We start from the raw sequence: 19,727 nt of genomic DNA, 5'->3' as shown, positions 1-19,727 counted from the left end.
TTTATTTATTTATTTTGGCCGGGGCTGGGTTTGAACCCACCACCTCTGGCATATGGGACCGACGCCCTACTCCTTGAGCCACATGTGCCGCCCTCTTCCTAATTTTTTAAATTATCCTTTCAATGTCTGTGGGCTCAGTAGTGATGGCCCTTCCTTTATTTCTTTTTTTTTTTTTTTTTGGTAGAGACAGAGTCTCACTTTACTGCCCTCGGTAGAGTGCCGTGGCGTCACACGGCTCACAGCAACCTCCAGCTCTTGGGCTTATGTGATTCTCCTGCCTCAGCCTCCCGAGCAGCTGGGACTACAGGCGCCCGCCACAACGCCCAGCTATTTTTTTGTTGCAGTTTGGCCTGGGCTGGGTTTGAACCCACCACCCTCGGTATATGGGGCCGGCGCCCTACTCACTGAGCCATAGGTGCCTTCCTTTATTTCTGATAATAGTAATCTGTGTTTTCTTTTTGTCTTGGTTAGCCTGGCTAGAGGTTTACCAATTTTATAGAGCTTTTCAAAAAACTAACTTTTGGTTTTGTTATTTTTCTTTTCTCTATTGTTTTCCTGTTGTGATTCAGTGATTTCTGTTCTCAACTTTATTAGTTGTTTTCTGCTTGCTTTTGGTTTATATTGATCTTCTTTCTCTAATTTCCTAAGAAAGAAACTTAGATTATTGAGTTTAGATCTTTCTTCTTTTGTAAAATATGCATTCATATCTTCATTTTCAAGTAGTACTACACCTTACTACATTAAAGGAAGGAATATCTTAAAGTATAGTACTAGGAGGGGAAGAATTACCAGTTCCTCCTTCTTGTCTCTTTATAGCTTTGCTGTCATTCATTTCACTTATGCACAAGCTGTAACTACACAATGTATTGTTGCTGTTACTATTTTGAACAAAGAATTGTGTATCATATCAGGTAAGAATAATAAAAATAAAAGGTTTAAAGCCAGGCCTGGTGGCTCACACCTGTAATCCTAGCACTCTGGGAGGCCAAGGCAGGTGGATTGCTTGAGCTCAGGAGTTTGAGATCAGCCTGAGCAAGAGTGAGACTCCCATCTCTACTAAAAATAGAAAAAACAGCTGTGCCTTGTGGCAGGTGCCTGTAATCCCAGCTACTTTGGAGGCTGAGATAAGAGGATCACTTGAGCCCAAGAGTTTGAGGTTGCTATGAAATATAACACCGTGGCACTCTACCCAGGGTGACAGAGTAAGACAGTGCCTCAAAAAATAAATTAAATAAAAGGTTTTATTTACCTTTATTCCTTCTTGAATCTTCTTCCTTTCTTTATATAGATCCAAGGTTTAGATCTGTGGTCTTTGTCTCTGAAAAACTACTTTTAACATTTTTTGCAAGTCAGACTTACTGGTAACAAATTCCTTCAGTTTTTGTTTGTCAGAGAATGTCTTTATTTCTCCTTCACTTTTGAGGGATAATTTTGCTAAAGAACTCTAGATTGGCTGGGTATGGTGGCTCACACCTGTAATCCTAGTACTCGGGGAAGCTGAGGCTGGAGAATCACTTGAGTTCCAGACTGGCCTCAGCAAAGCGAGACCTTATCTCTACTAAAAGTAGAAAAATTAACTAGACATTGTGGTGGGTGCCTATAGTCCCAGTTTACTCAGGAGACTGAGCCATAAGGATCACTTGAGCCCAGGAGTTTGAGGTTGCTGTTATATAAATGTGAACTATGATGATGCCACTGCACTCTAGCCTGAGTGACAGAGTGAGACTGTTTCAAACAAAAAACAAACAAACAAAAACACTAGGTTCATGAGTTTTTTCTTTCAACACTTGAATATTTTATTTCACTCTCTTCTTTTTTGCATGGTTTGTAAAGTCTCATGTAATTTTTATCAATATTCCTCTGTAATCAAAGTATTTTTTCCCTCTCTCTTCTTTCAAGATTTTCTTTTTGTCTTTGATATTTCAGAGTTTGAAATTGATACACTGAGGTCTAGATTTATCCTGTCTTGTGTTCTCTGCACTTTCTGGGTCTGTGATTTTGTTTTGTTATTAATTTTGGAAAATTTTCAGATGTTATTACTTTAAATGTATTTTTTGTTCCTTCTACTCTTTTCTGGTATTCCCATTATGGATATTTACACCTTTTGTAACTGTCCCATGGTTCTTGAATATTCTGTTCCATTTTTTTCTTTATATTTCAGTTTGAGAAGTTATATTAACATATCTTCAGTCTTGCTGATTCTCTCCTGCATGGAGTCTAGTCTCCTGGTGGGCCCATCAAAAGCTTCTTCTTTTCTGTCACAGTGTTTTTGATTTCTGGCCTGTCTTTTGGATTCCTTCTTAAACTTTCCATCTCTCTGCGTACATTGCTCATCTGTTCTTTTTTTTTTTTTTTTTGAGACCAAATTTCACTATGTCACTGCCCTCAGTGGAGTACTCTGGCATCACAGCTCACAGCAACCTCAAATTCTTGAGCTTAAGCCAGTGGTTCTCAAACTTTCTAATGCCACGACCCTTTAATACAGTTCCTCATGTTGTGGTGACCCTCACACATGAGGATCAGTGTCTCAGTTCCTAAGACCATAAGAAACATGTGTTTTCCGATGGTCTTAGGTGACCCCTGTAAAAGAGGAAAGGGTCATTCAACTCCCAAAGGGGTCTCGACCCACAGGACCCCTGGCTTAAGCGATTCTCTTGTCTTAGCCTCCCAAGTAGCTGGGACTACAGGCATCCACCACAACACCTGGCTTTTTGTTTTGTTTTGATTTTTGTTTAGCAGGCCCTGGCCAGGCTCCAACCTGCCAGTCTCGGTGTATGTGACCAGCACCCTAATCACTAAGCTACAGGTGCCGAGCCCTACTCATCTGTTCTTGCATGTTGTCTACTCTTCCCATTAGAGCCATTAGCAAATTAATCATGGTTGTTTTAAATTCTCAGTCTGATAATTTAAAAATCTCCTCCATACCTGAGTTTGGTTCTGATGCTTGCTTTGTCTGTACAGGCTGTGTTTTTTCTTAGCATGCCTATAATTGTTGGAAGCTGGACATGATGTATAGGCTAATAGGAATTAAGGTAAATAGTATGAGTGTATGATTGACTAAATGGGAGATAGGATGCATTTAACGTTGGATGTAGCTGTAACTGAGTCAAAGTCTTCAGTTTTCCTTTGGTGTCCTTATTTTTGTCTCCCCAATTTTCTTTGGACTTTAAGAAAACTCTTCTAAATGAAGCCTATCTTGTATCTCTGTAATCCTCTTAACATCCTGGAGCCTGTTGGTCGTTGACTTGGTGGCAAAGTATAGGGAAGGGAAGCATCTTTGTATTATTTTATGCATAAATCTTTTTGTTTGTTTGTTTTGTGGGCATTTTTGGTAGGCAAGGGTACAATGGGATATGACCTTCAGAAGAGTTTGACCTTCAGAAACTCTGCGTCTTTTTTTTTCTCTCCCTTTATTTGAGACAGGAAGAGTAGAGGGTGCTAGAGGTGGCAAATTGCCCTCTTCCAAGTCAGAGACAACTTTATTAAAGCAGTTTCCCTGAGGGCCAGTCTTCCTTCTAGAAACAGAGGTAGAACAGAACAAAGCTCTGGACATTTTTCAAAATGGTCACCTTCCCCAAGCCCCAGGGGACTTTCTCCCAGCTTCACAATAAGAACTTCCTGAGGTTCTTTTTTTTTTTTTTTTTTGTAGAGACAGAGTCTCACTTTATGGCCCTCGGTAGAGTGCCGTGGCATCACACAGCTCACAGCAACCTCCAACTCCTGGGCTTAAGTGATTCTCTTGCCTCAGCCTCCCAAGTAGCTGGGACCACAGGCGCCCGCCACAACTTCCTGAGGTTCTTAAAGGTAAAATTGTGAAAGTGTGGGAAACTCCACCCAAGACTGTGCCAGCTGGAGTTTTTAACTCTTTAGCTCCTACACCCTGATGCTGCTACATTTGGTTCATTACTGTTTAAGAGTTCCTGCCAGCAGTGGCTCTGGCATTGTCTTTTATTCCCAGTAATCTATGATTCTATGGGTCAGCCTGTCTGCCCAGTTTTCTTGGCAGGTCATTACCCTGTGAGCTTAATTCTCTGCTAAATCTCACAACAGTTGGTGTCTCTCATTTCAGCTCATCTTGGTAGTGTTGGGACTGAAACAGGAAGTGCCCTTGCAGTTGGTTTTCTTTGTTTGTTTGTTTGCTTGTTTGTTTGTTTTTAAGAGATGGGGTCTCTCTGTGTTGCCTAGGATGTCCTCAAACTCACCATTGGGCTCAAGAGATCATCTCTCTGCAGCCTCCAAATAGCTGGGATGACAGGTGTATGCCACCACACCTGGGTTGGCTTTTAACAGAATGTGTATATTCTATAATGTATAAATTCTGAAAGATACGGTGACAGGGGTGTCCAACCTATGCCTCATGGCCATATGCTGATTTTGTGAGGACCCTTTTTTTGGAGGGGGTGCTTTTCTGTGGTATTGGATATCAGGACCTTTTTTTGCTAATTAGCTTTTGTGAGCATTTGTATATTTAATGTGTGGCCCAAGACAACTCTTCTTACAATATGCAGCAAAGAAAAAAATGGTTGAGCACCCCTGGAGAGGAGAAATGTCAGTACTTAAAACTGAAGTGTTACATATTCTGTTTTAATTTTTTTTTTTTTTTTTTTTTTTTTTGAGACATAGTCTAAACCTGTTGCCTTGGGTAGAGTGCGATAGCAACATCATAGCTTACAGCAACCTCCAACTCTTTGGCTGAAGAGATCCTCTTGCCTCAGTTTTTTTGTTTTGTTTTTTTTTTTTTGTAGAGACAGTCTCACTTTATGGCCCTCGGTAGAGTGCCGTGGCCTCACACAGCTCACAGCAACCTCCAACTCCTGGGCTTAAGCGATTCTCTTGCCTCAGCCTCCCGAGTAGCTGGGACTACAGGCGCCCGCCACAACGCCCAGCTATTTTTTTTTTGTTGTTGCAGTTTGGCCGGGGCTGGGTTTGAACCCACCACCTTCGGCATATGGGGCCGGCGCCCTACTCACTGAGCCACAGGCGCCTCCTGTTTTAATTTTTAAAAGGCAATGAGTTGGGAAAAAGTGAAGTACTCTATAAGTGTGTTCTCTTAGGTAATGGCAGATTGACAATTTCTTCCTCGGGGGACCCTGGAAATGGGAGAAGAAAGGAGATGAGAGGAGGAATACTACGCTGAATATATAGATGTATATATATAAAGTATAAAAAGAGAAAACAACATGGTGACTAATCACAAGCTGGACAACCAAATGTGTGCATATTATTTCCAGAAAACAAGCTACCAATCCAGGAAATGGCTTGTTGAGGAGTGTGTGGCCCATTCTGTTGATGTGTACCACACCTTATTGGACTCATTTGTTACTGGTATCTGTACTCACACACCTTAGCAGCCAGTATTTCTCTCCAGACTGCTGGAAAACGCAAGCCTATGAAGTAAGTTCTCTACATAGATGAGAATACTAAGGCTCTGTAAGATTGTGGAGAAACAGGTTATGGTGTACACAGATGCTAAGAAGCCTGTCTGGTACCATTTTATCCTCTTGTAAATGCTTTGACTTTTGCCCAGTGAAGATGCTTCTAATATTTTTTTCTTGGTACCAGCCTTTCCATTTTCTTCTTAAGTTCTTCCTGAAGATGTCGCATTCTATTACTGAGAAGTCAGCAATAACTTCTCACCTTTCAGTATGAAAAATCAATGTCCTTTGGGCAACAAATTCTAGACTTATATCCAAAATTAAAAGCCAGGCACAGTGGCTCATGCTTGTAATCTTAGCACTCTCAGAGGCCAAGGCAGGTGGTTCACCTGAACTTACAGGTTTGAGACCAGCCTGAGCCAGAGCGAGACTCTGCCTCTAAAATTAGCCAGGCATTGTGGCGGGCACCTGTAGTTCCAACTACTTGGGAGACTGAGGCAAAAGAATCGCTTAAGCCCAAGAGTTTGAAGTTGCTCTGAGCTGGGATGTCACAGCACTCTACCGAGGGTGACAAAAAGCGCAACTCTATCTCAAAAAAAAAAAAAAAAAAAAATTAAGTTTTATTTGTTCTGTCTAAAACACTCTCCAAGCACAAATACTTTGGGTTTGTGGTTACAACTTTTGTTTGGTTCCAAGGACTTTTCACTTTCAGGTTTTTGACCATTGTTATTATTTTCTCAGATCAAGGTTGCCAGAGGTCTTATTATTAAATAGATTGAGGATTGATATTATCGCTCCCATCAGCACACCTTCTCATCTCTCCCTTACTTCCATCAACTAGCACTAGATTAAGCACCAGGGAGGAAGACGAAACCATTTTATTCATCTTTAAAAATAAATATGTAAATAAATTTAATAGTGCAATAAAGACTTGGCATGGGGGTCAACCCCTGTATCAGAAATGCTAAACAGGGGTAAGTAGTCAAAAATCTTAACTTTCAAAGGTCAGGTCTTCATGACTACATTCAGGCTAAAAATCCTTGGCTGTCCAAGTAATTTTGTGTTCACTAAGTATCAAATTTGGTCACACAGTGTTAATTTTCCTGTCCTTTGTGATATCAGTTTTGGTTGCCCAGTGAAGGTGTTGTCTGATTGCTGTTTTTTTTTTTCTTACTGCTACTAATAAGCAATCTTTGGGGAAACACTTTCAAATATCTTGTTCCTCATCAACACTTGTACCCTACTTAACGTCTCTTTATGTTTTTGCTCAAACCAGGCTTCACTGTGATGATTTTCCACCTGATACTACCTCCTCATTTACTAATTGATACTCAGCATTCCGCTTCTGGCAAGAACCCTCTCTGGACCCCTTTTCTTTCTCTATCTCTCTTTTTGTTCTTTTTAAATCAATTTACTATGAACTCAGATTCCTAGACTTTTCAATGATTTGCAATCTATTACTGTCCTTAACAATTTTGGTGCTGAAATTGTCCCATACTTGGCCAGTACTGATAACTTCAAGGTGGCTCTTATGACATGCCCCCTTCTAATTTATTTATTTTCTCACTCATTTTTCTAAATATTTGATGAAATACTCGCCCTCATGGGGCACAGTGCTTGCCTGTACACTATTGATAGTGACTAGAGGAGCACCTCACCTCTTAACTGTAGCCAGGGCCTGCACATGGGCTCCCACTGAGGTAACTAATCTGCCCCTGCACTAGTTCAGTGTGGGTAGCTGTGATCTTCAAAGTATATACTTATTCAACATACCCTGTTTGCTTTTACTTCTATCATTTTCTTCTTGTCACATTTGATAGTTGGAAAATTGTCAGATTTCTGTCCTTTTCTTCTAATGACTTTTTGGTTTTACTTTAATCTGTGTAGCGTACCTTTAGGCCAGCAGTGGGTCCGTTTCCAATCTGTCACTTTATTGTCAGATTCCACTTGTAGTAACATGTAGGAAGTACTGTGTGACTCAGTTACTATCCTGTGTTCTCTGAAAATAATAAATGTGTTCCGATTATCTATGACTAAATATAAATACAAAGAATCTTTATGCTCACATATTCTGTGCTGTTCAAATTCATTAGTCTCCATCTGGTTCCTCTAAATTTATACTGTGAATAGATGAAGAATTACTTAGTTCAAGAAATATTAATAGTCCAATGACATATTTCAAAGGAAAATTCTATGTGCTTATATCAGTAATATTCCTTAAGTATTGTTATTTAACTCTATACTGCTTGTTGGCTAATGCATATCTTTATACTGTATTGTTGAACATGTTGGACATACTTGTTTATAATTCCTAAAATGAGATTGATATCACTATTTGCCATTGGGGGGGATATGTCCTAAACCTGCTAGACAAACTCTAAAGGAGCTATAATACTTAGCCATTGTCTGTGTGAATTTGGGGGAAAAACTGATGGGAGGCCTTGTCTTTCAGTTATGTTGCATTCATGATTCTGAAATATGTATATATTTAATCTAGGTTATTTCAATATTGGCACTTAAAAATATGATTTATTCAGACTGAGTCACATCAATGTAATTATTATGAGTTTCATCCCAAAACAGTGACTTAAAACCTAAAAGGGGGGGAAAGGAAAGGATCGACTTAGTACACACAGGGGTGTGGATTCTTGTCAGGGCACGTACTTAGTTCTTGCTCCATTTGTATTTGTGCTGCGCTTTCTCAGCTCCACCCTCAAGTGCTTTCAGGGGTTTTTCCCCTTCTCAAATGTAATTTATAAAAACTGAGGTTATAGGTCTAAGGGTAAACAAATGCCTGTGGCATAACATTTTGAACATAAAGTCACACTTGCTGTATTTTAAGATTAAACTTCTGCAGACTGAACATAAAGGCTGTTTTCATCTTCTCTTTCAAGATACACTTTTGGCAGCTTGCATAATCACAACCAAGATGTTTTTTAATCCTTTTTATGACTGAAGACTCAGTGGCTACTGCTGTGAGGCCAATATTTGAATTCCATGAACAGCGAGAGACAAGAATAACAAGGTCAGGTGTCCCTTCCACCCGCAGAGTGAATGGGCTGTTTCACTGAACCTCTCTGCCACTCTGCAGGGAAACCATGGGCAGGAACATGGAGCATGCCGAGGGGTGTTGGGGGGCTCAGGCTAACAAGGCCAGAGCACCAGGTTCAACTGTGTTGGCATCCACGAGAGTGTCCACCCTAGCACACACTTTGGTTTTGGCAGCAGCTTTCTCTGGGATCCACATTATGTAAGGTTGTAGAAATAAAGTTCATGAAAGAAAACAGTATGAGAGAAAATATGTGAATGCCTTGCTTCTAGCCCAAATCACTGAAGGATTTAAGCAAAATTATTTTTAGACATTTTTTTAAGTAGATCTGCCTTGCCAAGAAGAGAATGTTTGCTTTTTCTAATAATTAAATTTTGTTTTTGTTTTTCATCTCTAATAAATTGTTTATGGGTTTAAAATAGATGTAAAAGTAGCTCTGATTACTTTAACATCTGAAATGACTAAATGGATATAAAATGACATTAATATACTTATATTATTGGTCAGGTGAAGGTGGCTTTTATGATAACTTTTGGTTTATTTGTTTTTTCGTGTTGAGTTTTAGAAGATTGAAGTCAACATTATTAAGGGTGTGGAGGGGGAAGCTTGCTCACTTGGTAGGTGGAACCCTGAGTACTGAAGATGGGTCTGTCCTCCCTCTCTTGTGTTTATCCAACAGGTTATTCCATTGGAGCGTCTTAGAATCTCACTGTGTTTAGAGACTAGGTTATATACCTGTAACCTCACATTGTATAATCCTACAAGGTTATACTTCTAGGAGATTCTCTATTCCTACCACCTGTCATGGTTTAGACAGCACAGTTCACACAGGGCTTTGGATATATTCTCAGGAGCTAGTTTCTCTGAGACACCATGAGGGGGGCAGGATGTGTGTGATATGTTACACTGCATTTTGGAAAAACTCTTGGCATCTGTAAGGAAGAGGATCCCACAAGCTGGGAATCAAAAGAGATAATAAAGGGCTTTAGTCAGGTATTGGGGTTGGGGGTAGAGAAAGAAGCTTCCTAAATGGTCCAACTGTGAACATGGAGGCAGGACATGAATGTTGGCCGGTGGAGCAGATTACTGGGTAAACATGTCTTTCTGACTTCACATGTCATCCCCTGTGCTTTCTCACCTAGACCGGGAAGGGGTCACAGAGGTCAGGAAGAGGACACAGGGCTCAGGAAGGGCTGGCAGAGTTGTTGCCAGAGAAAGCAGGATGAGTAAGAGGTTCCACCCTAGAAGTGGCCCAAGTGATGATACCATACACATAAGGGAATGAGTCTTTGTCATCAGGTGTAGAGGGATTGGCAAGAGGTGACTGGCTGGCAGGATGAGGGGACTTGTGGGCTGGCAGTTTCAGAGTCAGATATCTTAAAATGTTTCCAGAACAGGTCATGATAGAGTCATTTGTATACAGGTCATAGCTGAGGCCATGTCTAGTCTATTTTCTTTTTTCTCTTTGCCCATATTCTACCACAGTTTAATTTTAATTCTTCTTCTTCTACAGCCTTTCACTTCCCCTCAAGAATTCCTTTTTATCTGTCTGCTGAACTGTAGGATGATCCACCAGCATACTTTGTTGTTCTTTGGTATGGTTTGTGGGGGGGAAGTTCGAGATGATTCTGTATGTTTTTTATTTCTCAAGTATTAGACCTTAAAACACGCATTTGGTTCCTACGAGCAGACAGCCAGCATATTGCCACAAAAGCACTGTGCTTTGCAAACCAAGTGGTCTTTTTGCTGCTTTCCAAAGTAAGACTCCTCTGCCCTGGAATGTTCTCTTCTGTCCTGTGACTCTACTTGTTTTAGAGATTGGTGTAATCCCGGGAGATAAGAAGCAAAACACTGTCACTGCTGCAATTTCCCCTGGTGGTTATATTTTCCAAAATTATACAAGAACTAATATGTGAAAACAAAAAACTAGCCTTTATCTCTTATGCCTGACATATAATCAGATTACTCTGGGGATTAGATAAAAATAAATCATTTGTTCCTATAGTTAGCTATTATGATGACCAAGGTAATCTCTTGTGAGAGAATTTCAAAATTAAATCAGATGTATAGAATTTGGCTTAGGAAACAAGTAAATATAAAAAGAGCAATGTGAGTTTGAATAAAAAGCTGGCATTCTTTTGATAACGATGTTGTAGAAAACGTTTACTCTCAGCTGTGTCCCTCTGGACCCCACCATGGGTTGTGTTGCAGATATGTCTCAGGCATGATACTTAAAGACCCCAAGGACAGCATTGTACTATGTTCCCTTCACTATTTCCCTTTCCCTGATATAAAACTACAGTGGCTTTTCCCCCTGACATATCTGTTTTGTTTACAGGCCATGTTCTCATAGAGATTTCAAGTATCCACAAGAAACTCAATGAGAGTCTTGAAGAAAATGTATGTGATCTGGTTTTGTATTTACAAAATACATTTTTTAAAATTTGTTTCCCTTAAATTTGGTGTGATTGATTAATTTCCTTTCACTAACAGTTCAAAAAATTCCATAAAGAGATTATACATGAGCTGGAGAAGAAGACAGAACTTGACGTGAAGTATATGAATGTAAGTACATGGTTTTCCTCAACCCCCAGCACTAGGGTGCCCAATCTCTCAGCCCAAGGAGAACTTTTTCCCACTGTTTATTCAGCAGCAGCAAATAGGAGTGAAACTTGGGTTTGGTGTTGATCTATACTTGGATACATAAAACCCACAAAGTCCCTTTGGGCTGAATGGGGTAGTGCTAACACTTGGGATCTTTATTAAAAGACGTAGAAAAATATATTGCAAGAATCACACTGCTTCTAGAATACACGAATGTGACAGGACTTGTGTGGGTTATTGCAGCTGATGCTTCACAGCCCAGCTGTAAAGAACTTCAGGACATACTTGAGTGGCACATAGGTGAACACCATCTGGGATCCCCTTGGTCTCCCAGGTCCATTCTGCAGAGACCTCTCCTGCATGGTGTCTCTTGCCTGTCACCTGGTTTTATCCATTCTAGCAGTTTTCTATAGGTGTCCTTCAGGCTGGCCCCAGGATCCCAGTACACAAGGCTCTTGCCATCTTCCCTGGCTGCTATAGAGTACTTACTTTCTTCTCACCAAGACCCTCAGGTGGTAGTAAATGGTGCAGATTACCCTGAAATCATCCTGTGGTCCCATGGGGCCTCCTGCCCTCACAAGCATACCTACACCTATACCTGCTGAGGGGTATTTAATGCCAGGTGCTTTATACATGTTATCTGATTTTTATTCCTATTAAAACTCCAAAACATAGATAGCCTTATTATCTTCACTTTACAGATTATAGGGAAAACATGGATTAGAATTCCAGTGCAGGTCTTTTAGGCTCCAGGTCCTGTGTTCTTAAACATTCTAGTATACTGCACCTAAAACAACCATAAGTGATTATTCATACTGTTTCTTGAGATCCTAAATCATAAAATATCCAGGAACATGTGATTTAATATTTTATTCAGCAAAGCACTTGACTGACCACCCAGTATCCAAAAATCTTTGAGGAAAGAAAAAAGAAAAGACATTGTTGTCTTCAGAGAGCTGCCCTTCTGGTCAAGATCCCCGCAGAAAACTTTAGAACAGACAAAGCCAAGACATTAATGATAAATGGAGGGAGGCCATGTCAACTGAGGGTATGAAGGCCCCTAGTCAGCATGAAGATGTGAGCTGAGGGTATGACGTCCTGGCTAGTGTGAGAATGACATGAATGAAGGGTATAACGGCTCGTGGCCATCATGAAGATGATCACACTGAAGCTATGAAGTCCTGGCCCTTGTGAAAATGGTGTGAACTGAAGCTATGAGGTCCCGGCCAGTGCGAGGATGGTGTGAACTGAAAGTCTGAAGTCCTGGCCAGTGTGAAGATGGTACGAGGCATGGTTTGAGAGTGTCAAAGCCCCAGTAAGCCACACACAGTGCAGGTGTGAGAAAAAGCAACTGTGACAGTTTGTATGGTGCTCCCATAAAATGACCACAACATTTAACTTACAGGCAACTCTAAAAAGATACCAAGCAGAACACAGGAATAAATTAGATTCTTTGGAGAAGTCTCAGGCTGAGCTGAAGAAGATCCGGAGGAAAAGCCAAGGAGGACGAAATGCGCTAAAATACGAACACAAAGAAATGGAGGTAAACTTTTTAGCAATACCTCATTGTCCTTCTTTATTGGTAATTTATATAGTTTAAGGGGAAGCCTGCTTACCTCAGTGGGCTATATTTTATTCACTCAATATTGTGCTACTGCTAAAGTTAAAAATAAGCATTTTTTTTTTTAAGAGTCTCACTTTGAGGCCCTTGGTAGAGTACCATGGCGTCACAGCTCACAGCAACTTCAAACTCTTGGCCTTAAGCAATTCTCCTGCCTCAGCCTCCTAGGTAGCTGGGACTACAGGCATCCACCACAATGCCTGGCCATTTTTTGTTCGCAGCCATCATTGCTGTTTGGCAGGCCCAGGCTGGATTCAAACCCGCCAGCTCCGGTGTATGTGGCTGGCACCCAAGCCTAAAAATAAGTATTTTTGACAGTGATTTCATGGAGGTGGAGAATAGAATTGTGGTTACCAGAGGTTGGGAGCCAGGAGAGGTTGGCTTTAAATGCAGTTAAAATGAGTTAAGTTCTAACATTTGATAGCAGAGTTGGGTGACTGTAAACTGTTTATTTCAAAATAACTAAAAAAGAGGTCTTGAAATGTTCCAACACAAAGAAATGATTAGTGCCGAGCAGCGCCTGTGGCTCAAAGGAGTAGGGCGCTGGCCCCATATACCGGAGATGGTGGGTTCAACCCAGCCCCAGCCAAAAACTGCAAAAAAAAAGAGAAAAAAAGAAAGAAATGATTAGTGCCCAAGGTGCTGGATATCCTAAGTACACTGACTTGATCATTACACGTACTGTTTAGGTAACAAAATATCATATGTACCCCCCCCCAAATATGTACAAATGTTATATTACCAATTAAAAAAAAATAAGCTTTTGGGTGGCTCAAAGGAGTAGGGTACCACTCCCATATACAGGAGGTGGCAGGTTCAGACCTGGCTCTATCCAAAAACTGCAAAAAAAAAAAAAAGCATTTGACTTAAAACTAAGGCTGCAGAGTTTTCTAGAATTAAGAATAATTAGTAGCCAGGGCGGCTCCTGTGGCTCAGTGAGTCGGGCGCCGGCCCCATATGCCGAGGGTGGCAGGTTCAAACCCAGCCCCGGCCAAACTGCAACAAAAAGTAGCCGGGCGTTGTAGCGGGCGCCTGTGGTCCTGGCTGCTTGGGAGGCTGAGGCAAGAGAATCGCGTAAGCCCAGGAGTTAGAGGTTGCTGTGAGACGTGTGACGCCACGGCACTCTACCCGAGGGCAGTATAGTGAGACTCTGTCTCTACAAAAAAAAAAAAAAAAAAGAAACAGTAAATAACTCTAAGAAAATCCAATGAATCCCCAACAATAAAAAAAAAAGAAATGTAAAAAAAAGAAAAAGAAAGAAAATCATAAGCCATGCTCGTATCAATGTACACAGCTATTATTTAATAAAAATAAATAAATAAATAAAAATTAAAAAAAAGAATAATTAGTAGCCTACTATAGGCTCCTTTTCTTCTGACTTGGGGAGGAGGAGGTACTCCCCATGACTGGCATTATTGTCCCCATTCTACAGATGGGGAAAAGTAGCCTTAGGTGAAGTCATGGTGGCATTTAGAACTGGGGTTTGAACCTGGGACTTTTTTTTTTTTTTTTTTGGAGACAGAGCCTCAAGCTATCACCCTAGGTAGAGTGCTGTGGCATCACAGCTCACAGCAACCTCTAACTCCTGGGCTCAAGCGATTCTCCTGCCTCCACCTCCCAAGTAGCTGGGACTACAGGCACCCGCCACAACGCCCGGCTATTTTTTTAGTTGCAGCCGTCATTGTTGTTTGGTGGGCCGGGGCTGGATTTGAACCCGCCAGCTCAGGTGTATGTGGCTGGCGCCTTAGCCACTTGAGCCACAGGTGCCAATCCTGTACCTGGGACTTTCTGATTCCAAAGCCCACATTGCTTTCCAGTAGAAAGTCACATGCTGCAGTGCAAAGTAATATTGTATGCCTATTCCCAGTGGTCATTGAAGCTTTTGGCACCAGTGCTCCACACTTGGGTGAGGGGAGAATGAAATCTACTCAGTCCCAGTTACAACTTCATTTGTCTTTGTGTGTCTGCATTTAGTATTTACTCCATTATCAAAATCAAGTGTAAAGATGACAGAAGAGAAATGTCAGGCTGTGCAGCTGTCTGATGCCTCGTGTCATGCTGTATGATGATTATTTGGTTTTTTTAGTATGTAGAGACTGTTACTTCTCGTCAGAGTGAAATCCAGAAATTCATTGCAGATGGTTGCAAAGAAGCTCTACTCGAAGAGAAAAGGCGCTTCTGCTTTTTGGTTGACAAACACTGCAGCTTTGCAAATTATATACATTATTATCACTTACAGGTGGGTGTGATGGTAAATTGCAATGAGTATATTAATAACTTTATTTCATATTTAAATGTCCTTGAGATGCTTCACCTTCCATATATGCCCAACATAAAGCAATTTTGCCAGTGAGAAAGTTTCCAAAGAAACAATTTTGGGCCAATTTGTATATATAAATATATGAAGTACAGATGAAATGTTCAGATGCCTGCTTATAATATTTAATTAACTAATTTGGTAATATATCTTTATTTTAAATCCCTAATGAAATAATGCTTAACACCTGAAAAATGGCACCTTTTCCTTTCCTCACCTACAAATCAGCTTCTCTCATGCCCTTTCTCCTGTGTCCTCATCATCATTGTCTTTACCAGAGTCACAAGAGTCCCAGTGGGCCTTGGGTACACCCCCTGCCCCTGGGGGGTTTGAGATTCTTCCCTGGTGGATCCATGCAGGGGGTCACTAGCAGTTCTGCCTCAGGCCAGGGGCCCTCTCTTCCTATCCATTGGGACAGTGGGGCTTTGTTGCCTGTTCCCTCCTCTTCAAGGTGTTTACTCAAGACTTCCTCAACTGAATGCCCTTATCCCCTCTTTCCAACATGTGTGGCTGTGAGGATAGACACTGCCCGCCCCACACCCCCAGGAATCATTACACAAATTTCCTTTTTTTTTTTTTTTTTAATTATGATTGGGCCTATGTAAGCATCCAAAACTAGCACCGATTGAGGTCAAATTTTTCTGGTTCATAATAAAGTAATTTGGAGAGTGCTCCATAATATGAGAAGCTTGGCAAGAACTCAAATAAAAGCCAACTTCTTTTTTTCATGGGGGGAGAAAAACCTTGGCCTTGTATATATGCATGTTATTCTTTCTAAAAGGCTTTTACAACTTGAGGGAATGTTTGGCTACCTAATCTAAATACCTAAGATCTAAAATTGTTACAGCAAAGGAAAGAATTGCTGTTATTAGAAGACCACTCTTTTCAATAGTGCATCTGTACTATTTGGCAATGTCAAGTTAGCTTGAGAAACTTCAGTTCCATGGTGAGGACACCCTGCTGCACAGGGTCAGAGGCTTAGGGGACCAGAGTGACCCTGAAGTGTCTTCTCTTGGTGACACCCACTATGTCATGAGGGAACCTGGCCTCTTTTCAAAGAGCTCTGGTTGTTGGCAAAGTCTTTCCTAGACATAACCTTGGGTCCTAGTTATGCTATGTAGAGTGACACAAACCAAATCTGCTTCTTTCTATACGGAAAGTTTCTTCAACTATCTGAAAACCGCCTTTATGACTTTATCCCAGCTGAAGCCTTTCAGCGGCTCCTGGATGAAGTGGCCCAAGAAATTGGTCCACTGTGTGGCACTGCCCCAGTATGTCAGGGTGACAGTCGGGGACCAGGTGGTGTAGGGAAGGGGCTTTGCCCTCCTCTAGGATTTCCTTTAACCTCCCAGCCACCCCTAATAAGCACAGAGCCTGAGTAAAAACAGTTTACTGTTTAATTTTTGTCAGCCATGCAAATATTTACCTGCAAATTCTAACCAGATTGCTGCCCTGAAGAGGGGGTTCACTGACAGACTTTGGGGATCTTCTTGGAGTGCAGTTGCCCGAGCAGAGCCAGGCCTACGGGAGCTGGAGGGCCACCTCCACCTGGCCTCTAGGGGTCTCGTCTCTGCCAGTCTGTTTGTCTGCTGCACAAAGCCTGTCGGCCTGTGGGGGAGGTGACCCTTAGTGCTGCCCACCGCAATTCTCCTACCTCTGTCCTGTAGATGGGCTTCTCAAAACAGAATCTGATTTGCTTCTCTAACATGTGGATTGGGCTGCTGGGACTGTCACTTGTGTTGGAGGTGCTGCTATCCTATGCAGGGTAGGAGGAAGAAAGCAATGACTAGCATTTCTGGGACTGCCCGAAAATAGTGGGGATTCAAACAGATCTCTCAACCCTTCCCTTTTCTTTTTTGGACTTGTTCTCAATCATGATGCCCATGGTAGTCTTAGGAGTTATATTCACACTGATTCCTTAGTGTGATTCCTTATAGCCAGAGCCTATGTTCTTAACAAATGAGACAGAGATGCTTAACTACTCACTGAATTTGACTCAGAGCTCCCACACTTCTAGTGGTCAGCCAGGCATATATTATTAGTGATATAATTTGAGGTAATTTTTGTCAGCTCTTCAGTGCACCTTTGTCTTTAATGTTGTTTCTTTTGGATTTATAGTCTGCAGAAATACTTAATTCCAAACTGCCCAGGTGGCAGGAAACCTGTGGTGATGCCACCAAAGTACCAGAGAAAATCATGAATATGATAGAAGAAATAAAGACTCCAATCTCTACCCCAGTATCCGGAACACCTCAGCCCTCACCCATGATCGAGAGAAGCAATATGGTAGGAACCAATTTTCTTCAGGATTTCAGTTGTGTGTTTACTAACTTGATTGGGCCAAATTTATTCAAAGGACCTGGGCTGCCTTTGTTGGTGGAAATCATGAGTTCTCCTTTACTATTTCTAGGGCTCATTTTCCCTCACCTTTATCAGAACCCTTACCTTCAGATTTGAAATTTGCTGTATAAATTATTTATACTATGTTTAGCACTATTATCTTCATTTGGGAAATTTTATTTTTATTGTTTTAACTTTGATGATTCCAGCTTTATAAGTTTATTCCCAAGAAGGACATATAGGCATCTCAGAGACTAGATTAGGAACACTGATTCCATTCTTCACAATCTAAGGCACATCAGGAAAAAAGTAGTCACCAAAGTATTCACAAGTGGTGAATTTGCACATTGCAGTTTGCTGTTCTTTCAACCCAGGCTTTCTTTTCTCACACACATGGAAATTTGAACCCAGCAGGATTCCCATTTGTACACATTGGAATCCTTTCTGCCCATCTAGAAACCCCTGAAATGACAGCAAAGGCCCATGACCTAGCTGACTGACTACCCACAGGATAGATCATAATGTATGAGAAAAGAAGAAAAGCTACCATCAATGGACCAGAAACACTGAAGGAGTCTCTAAAGGACAGAAAGGCAGGATTAGTGTTTGGACACTCAAAACAAATGGAAACCTCAGCCCCAGTTGTGTGCAGGACAAGGCTGCTGCCAAGGGTGGCGCTGCTCCTGGAAGCAGGGAGCTCAGAGTCCATGAGTACAAGAAATGGGACAGAGCCTGGGCCTCTCTTTATGTAGCTGGTTTGGGGAACTGGACAGCCCCTTCCCCTTGTCCCAGGTATGCTAAGCCATAGGCATCAGACTTTCACGTACTAGGCAAAACTGTGTTTGGGCTAAAGAGGTAGGGCACCTCCTGGAAGTAAGTGCATTTCACCCTCCCCCACGTAGCCCTGAGATGACAGCAAAAGTAGTAAGAACAAGCAAAATCTGGCCATCATGTACAGTAAGAAGTCATGCAGTGTGAAGGTAGCCGGCCAGGGATCACAGAGTAGGTAGGAAAACCAGTATCATGAAGAGGCTCCAAAATAAAAAACTGGCGTGATGGATATTGGTTGATAGAGGAGAAATCTCTGGAGAGAGATGAAAGGATTTTATACCCACCAAGAATCAGATGGAGATCTTGCAATCAAAAAGTGGATTATTATTTATAGTTAAAATGATATGTTTGGAACTTGTTTCATAATAATTTAGGTATAGTTCAGGAAGCTGGATGAGGATATACATGAAACAAGATTGATCATGAATTGATAATTGTCAAAGCTGGGTGTTGAGTATGTGGAGATTTATTATGCTGTTTGTTCTCTTTTACTTTTGTTTGAAATTTTTCTAAAATAAGAGTTTTTTTTTTGTTTTGTTTTTTTTGTAGAGACAGAGTCTCACCTTATGGCCCTCGGTAGAGTGCCGTGGCCTCACACAGCTCACAGCAACCTCCAACTCCTGGGCCTAAGCGATTCTCTTGCCTCAGCCTCCCAAGTAGCTGGGACTACAGGCGCCCGCCACAACGCCCGGCTATTTTTTGGTTGCAGTTCAGCCGGGGCCGGGCTTGAACCCGTCACCCTTGGTATATGGGGCCAGCGCCCTAACTGACTGAGCCACAGGCACCGCCCAAGAACGTAATTTGTTTTTTTTTTTTTTTTGGTTTTTGGCCAGAGCTAGGTTTGAACCTGCCACCATCCGGCATGTGGGACCAGCGCCCTACTCCTTGAGCCACAGGCGCTACCCAAGAGTTTGTTTCTTATAACTGGATTTTTTTTTCTCCCATTCCGTTCCCCTAAGAAAAATGCCAATAGATGGGCTTATTAGTAGAGTGGAATTGCTTAGAACAATGAGTCAAAGACCCTTCCTAAAACACAATGCAAAAATAGACAAAGAATTTTAAAAAATCAAAACAGAAGGTGGATTGGTCAAGGTACAGGAAACAGATCCAGCTGTCACTTGGTATCACCACCTGGATATCAGGTGGGAATACCCAGTTCAGTTTGTCCAAAATCAAATCACTGATTCTCTCACCCTAAATCTGCTTTTCTCAGGCTTCCCTACCCAGTAAGTGGCAACTCCATCCTTTTCACAGACACAAAACATCAGCTACTTGCCTCCCCTTAAGCTGCAAAATTCTCTCAGCTCATCCTATCATTTCTACCTTCAGAGCTTATCCCAAGTCCAGCCTTTCTGCCCCTCCACCATCCTAATCATGGTCCCTGCAGAGATTAACATAGTTGCTTCCTGCCTGGTCTTTAACACAGCAACTAGAGTGATCCTAGATCAGCAGTTCTCAACCTGTGGGTCGGTGACCCACAGGAACTGTGTTAAAGGGCCATGGCATTAGGAAGGTCCACTGTCCTAGATGAATGGAAAATACTAACACCTTGAAAGATTACAGTCGTTTCAGAATGTGGAGATAAAGAGA

At 41.6% G+C, this 19,727-nt stretch overlaps 1 protein-coding gene and 1 pseudogene across 3 annotated transcripts in view; one reads left to right on the top strand and one right to left on the bottom strand.

The window, feature by feature from the left end:
- BAIAP2L1 (BAR/IMD domain containing adaptor protein 2 like 1) overlaps positions 1-19,727 on the top strand; it is a 102,751-nt gene that overhangs the window by 63,782 nt on the left and 19,242 nt on the right. For 2 of the 3 annotated variants that reach the window (XM_053556694.1, XM_053556693.1), the window contains exons 4-8: positions 10,763-10,824; positions 10,918-10,989; positions 12,434-12,571; positions 14,736-14,888; positions 17,085-17,252. In XM_053556694.1, the coding sequence (XP_053412669.1) occupies positions 10,763-10,824; positions 10,918-10,989; positions 12,434-12,571; positions 14,736-14,888; positions 17,085-17,252 (593 nt within the window). Of the gene's footprint in view, positions 1-8,875; positions 10,020-10,762; positions 10,825-10,917; positions 10,990-12,433; positions 12,572-14,735; positions 14,889-17,084; positions 17,253-19,727 lie in introns of those variants that run through there. The other variant, XM_053556695.1, reaches the window with a different exon arrangement.
- On the bottom strand, positions 7,721-7,772 carry LOC128562955 (uncharacterized; annotated as a pseudogene).

This window comes from Nycticebus coucang, chromosome 12, assembly GCF_027406575.1.
Source record: "Nycticebus coucang isolate mNycCou1 chromosome 12, mNycCou1.pri, whole genome shotgun sequence".
Taxonomy (NCBI): Eukaryota; Metazoa; Chordata; class Mammalia; order Primates; family Lorisidae; genus Nycticebus; species Nycticebus coucang.
This window is presented reverse-complemented; position numbering and strand designations above follow the sequence as displayed.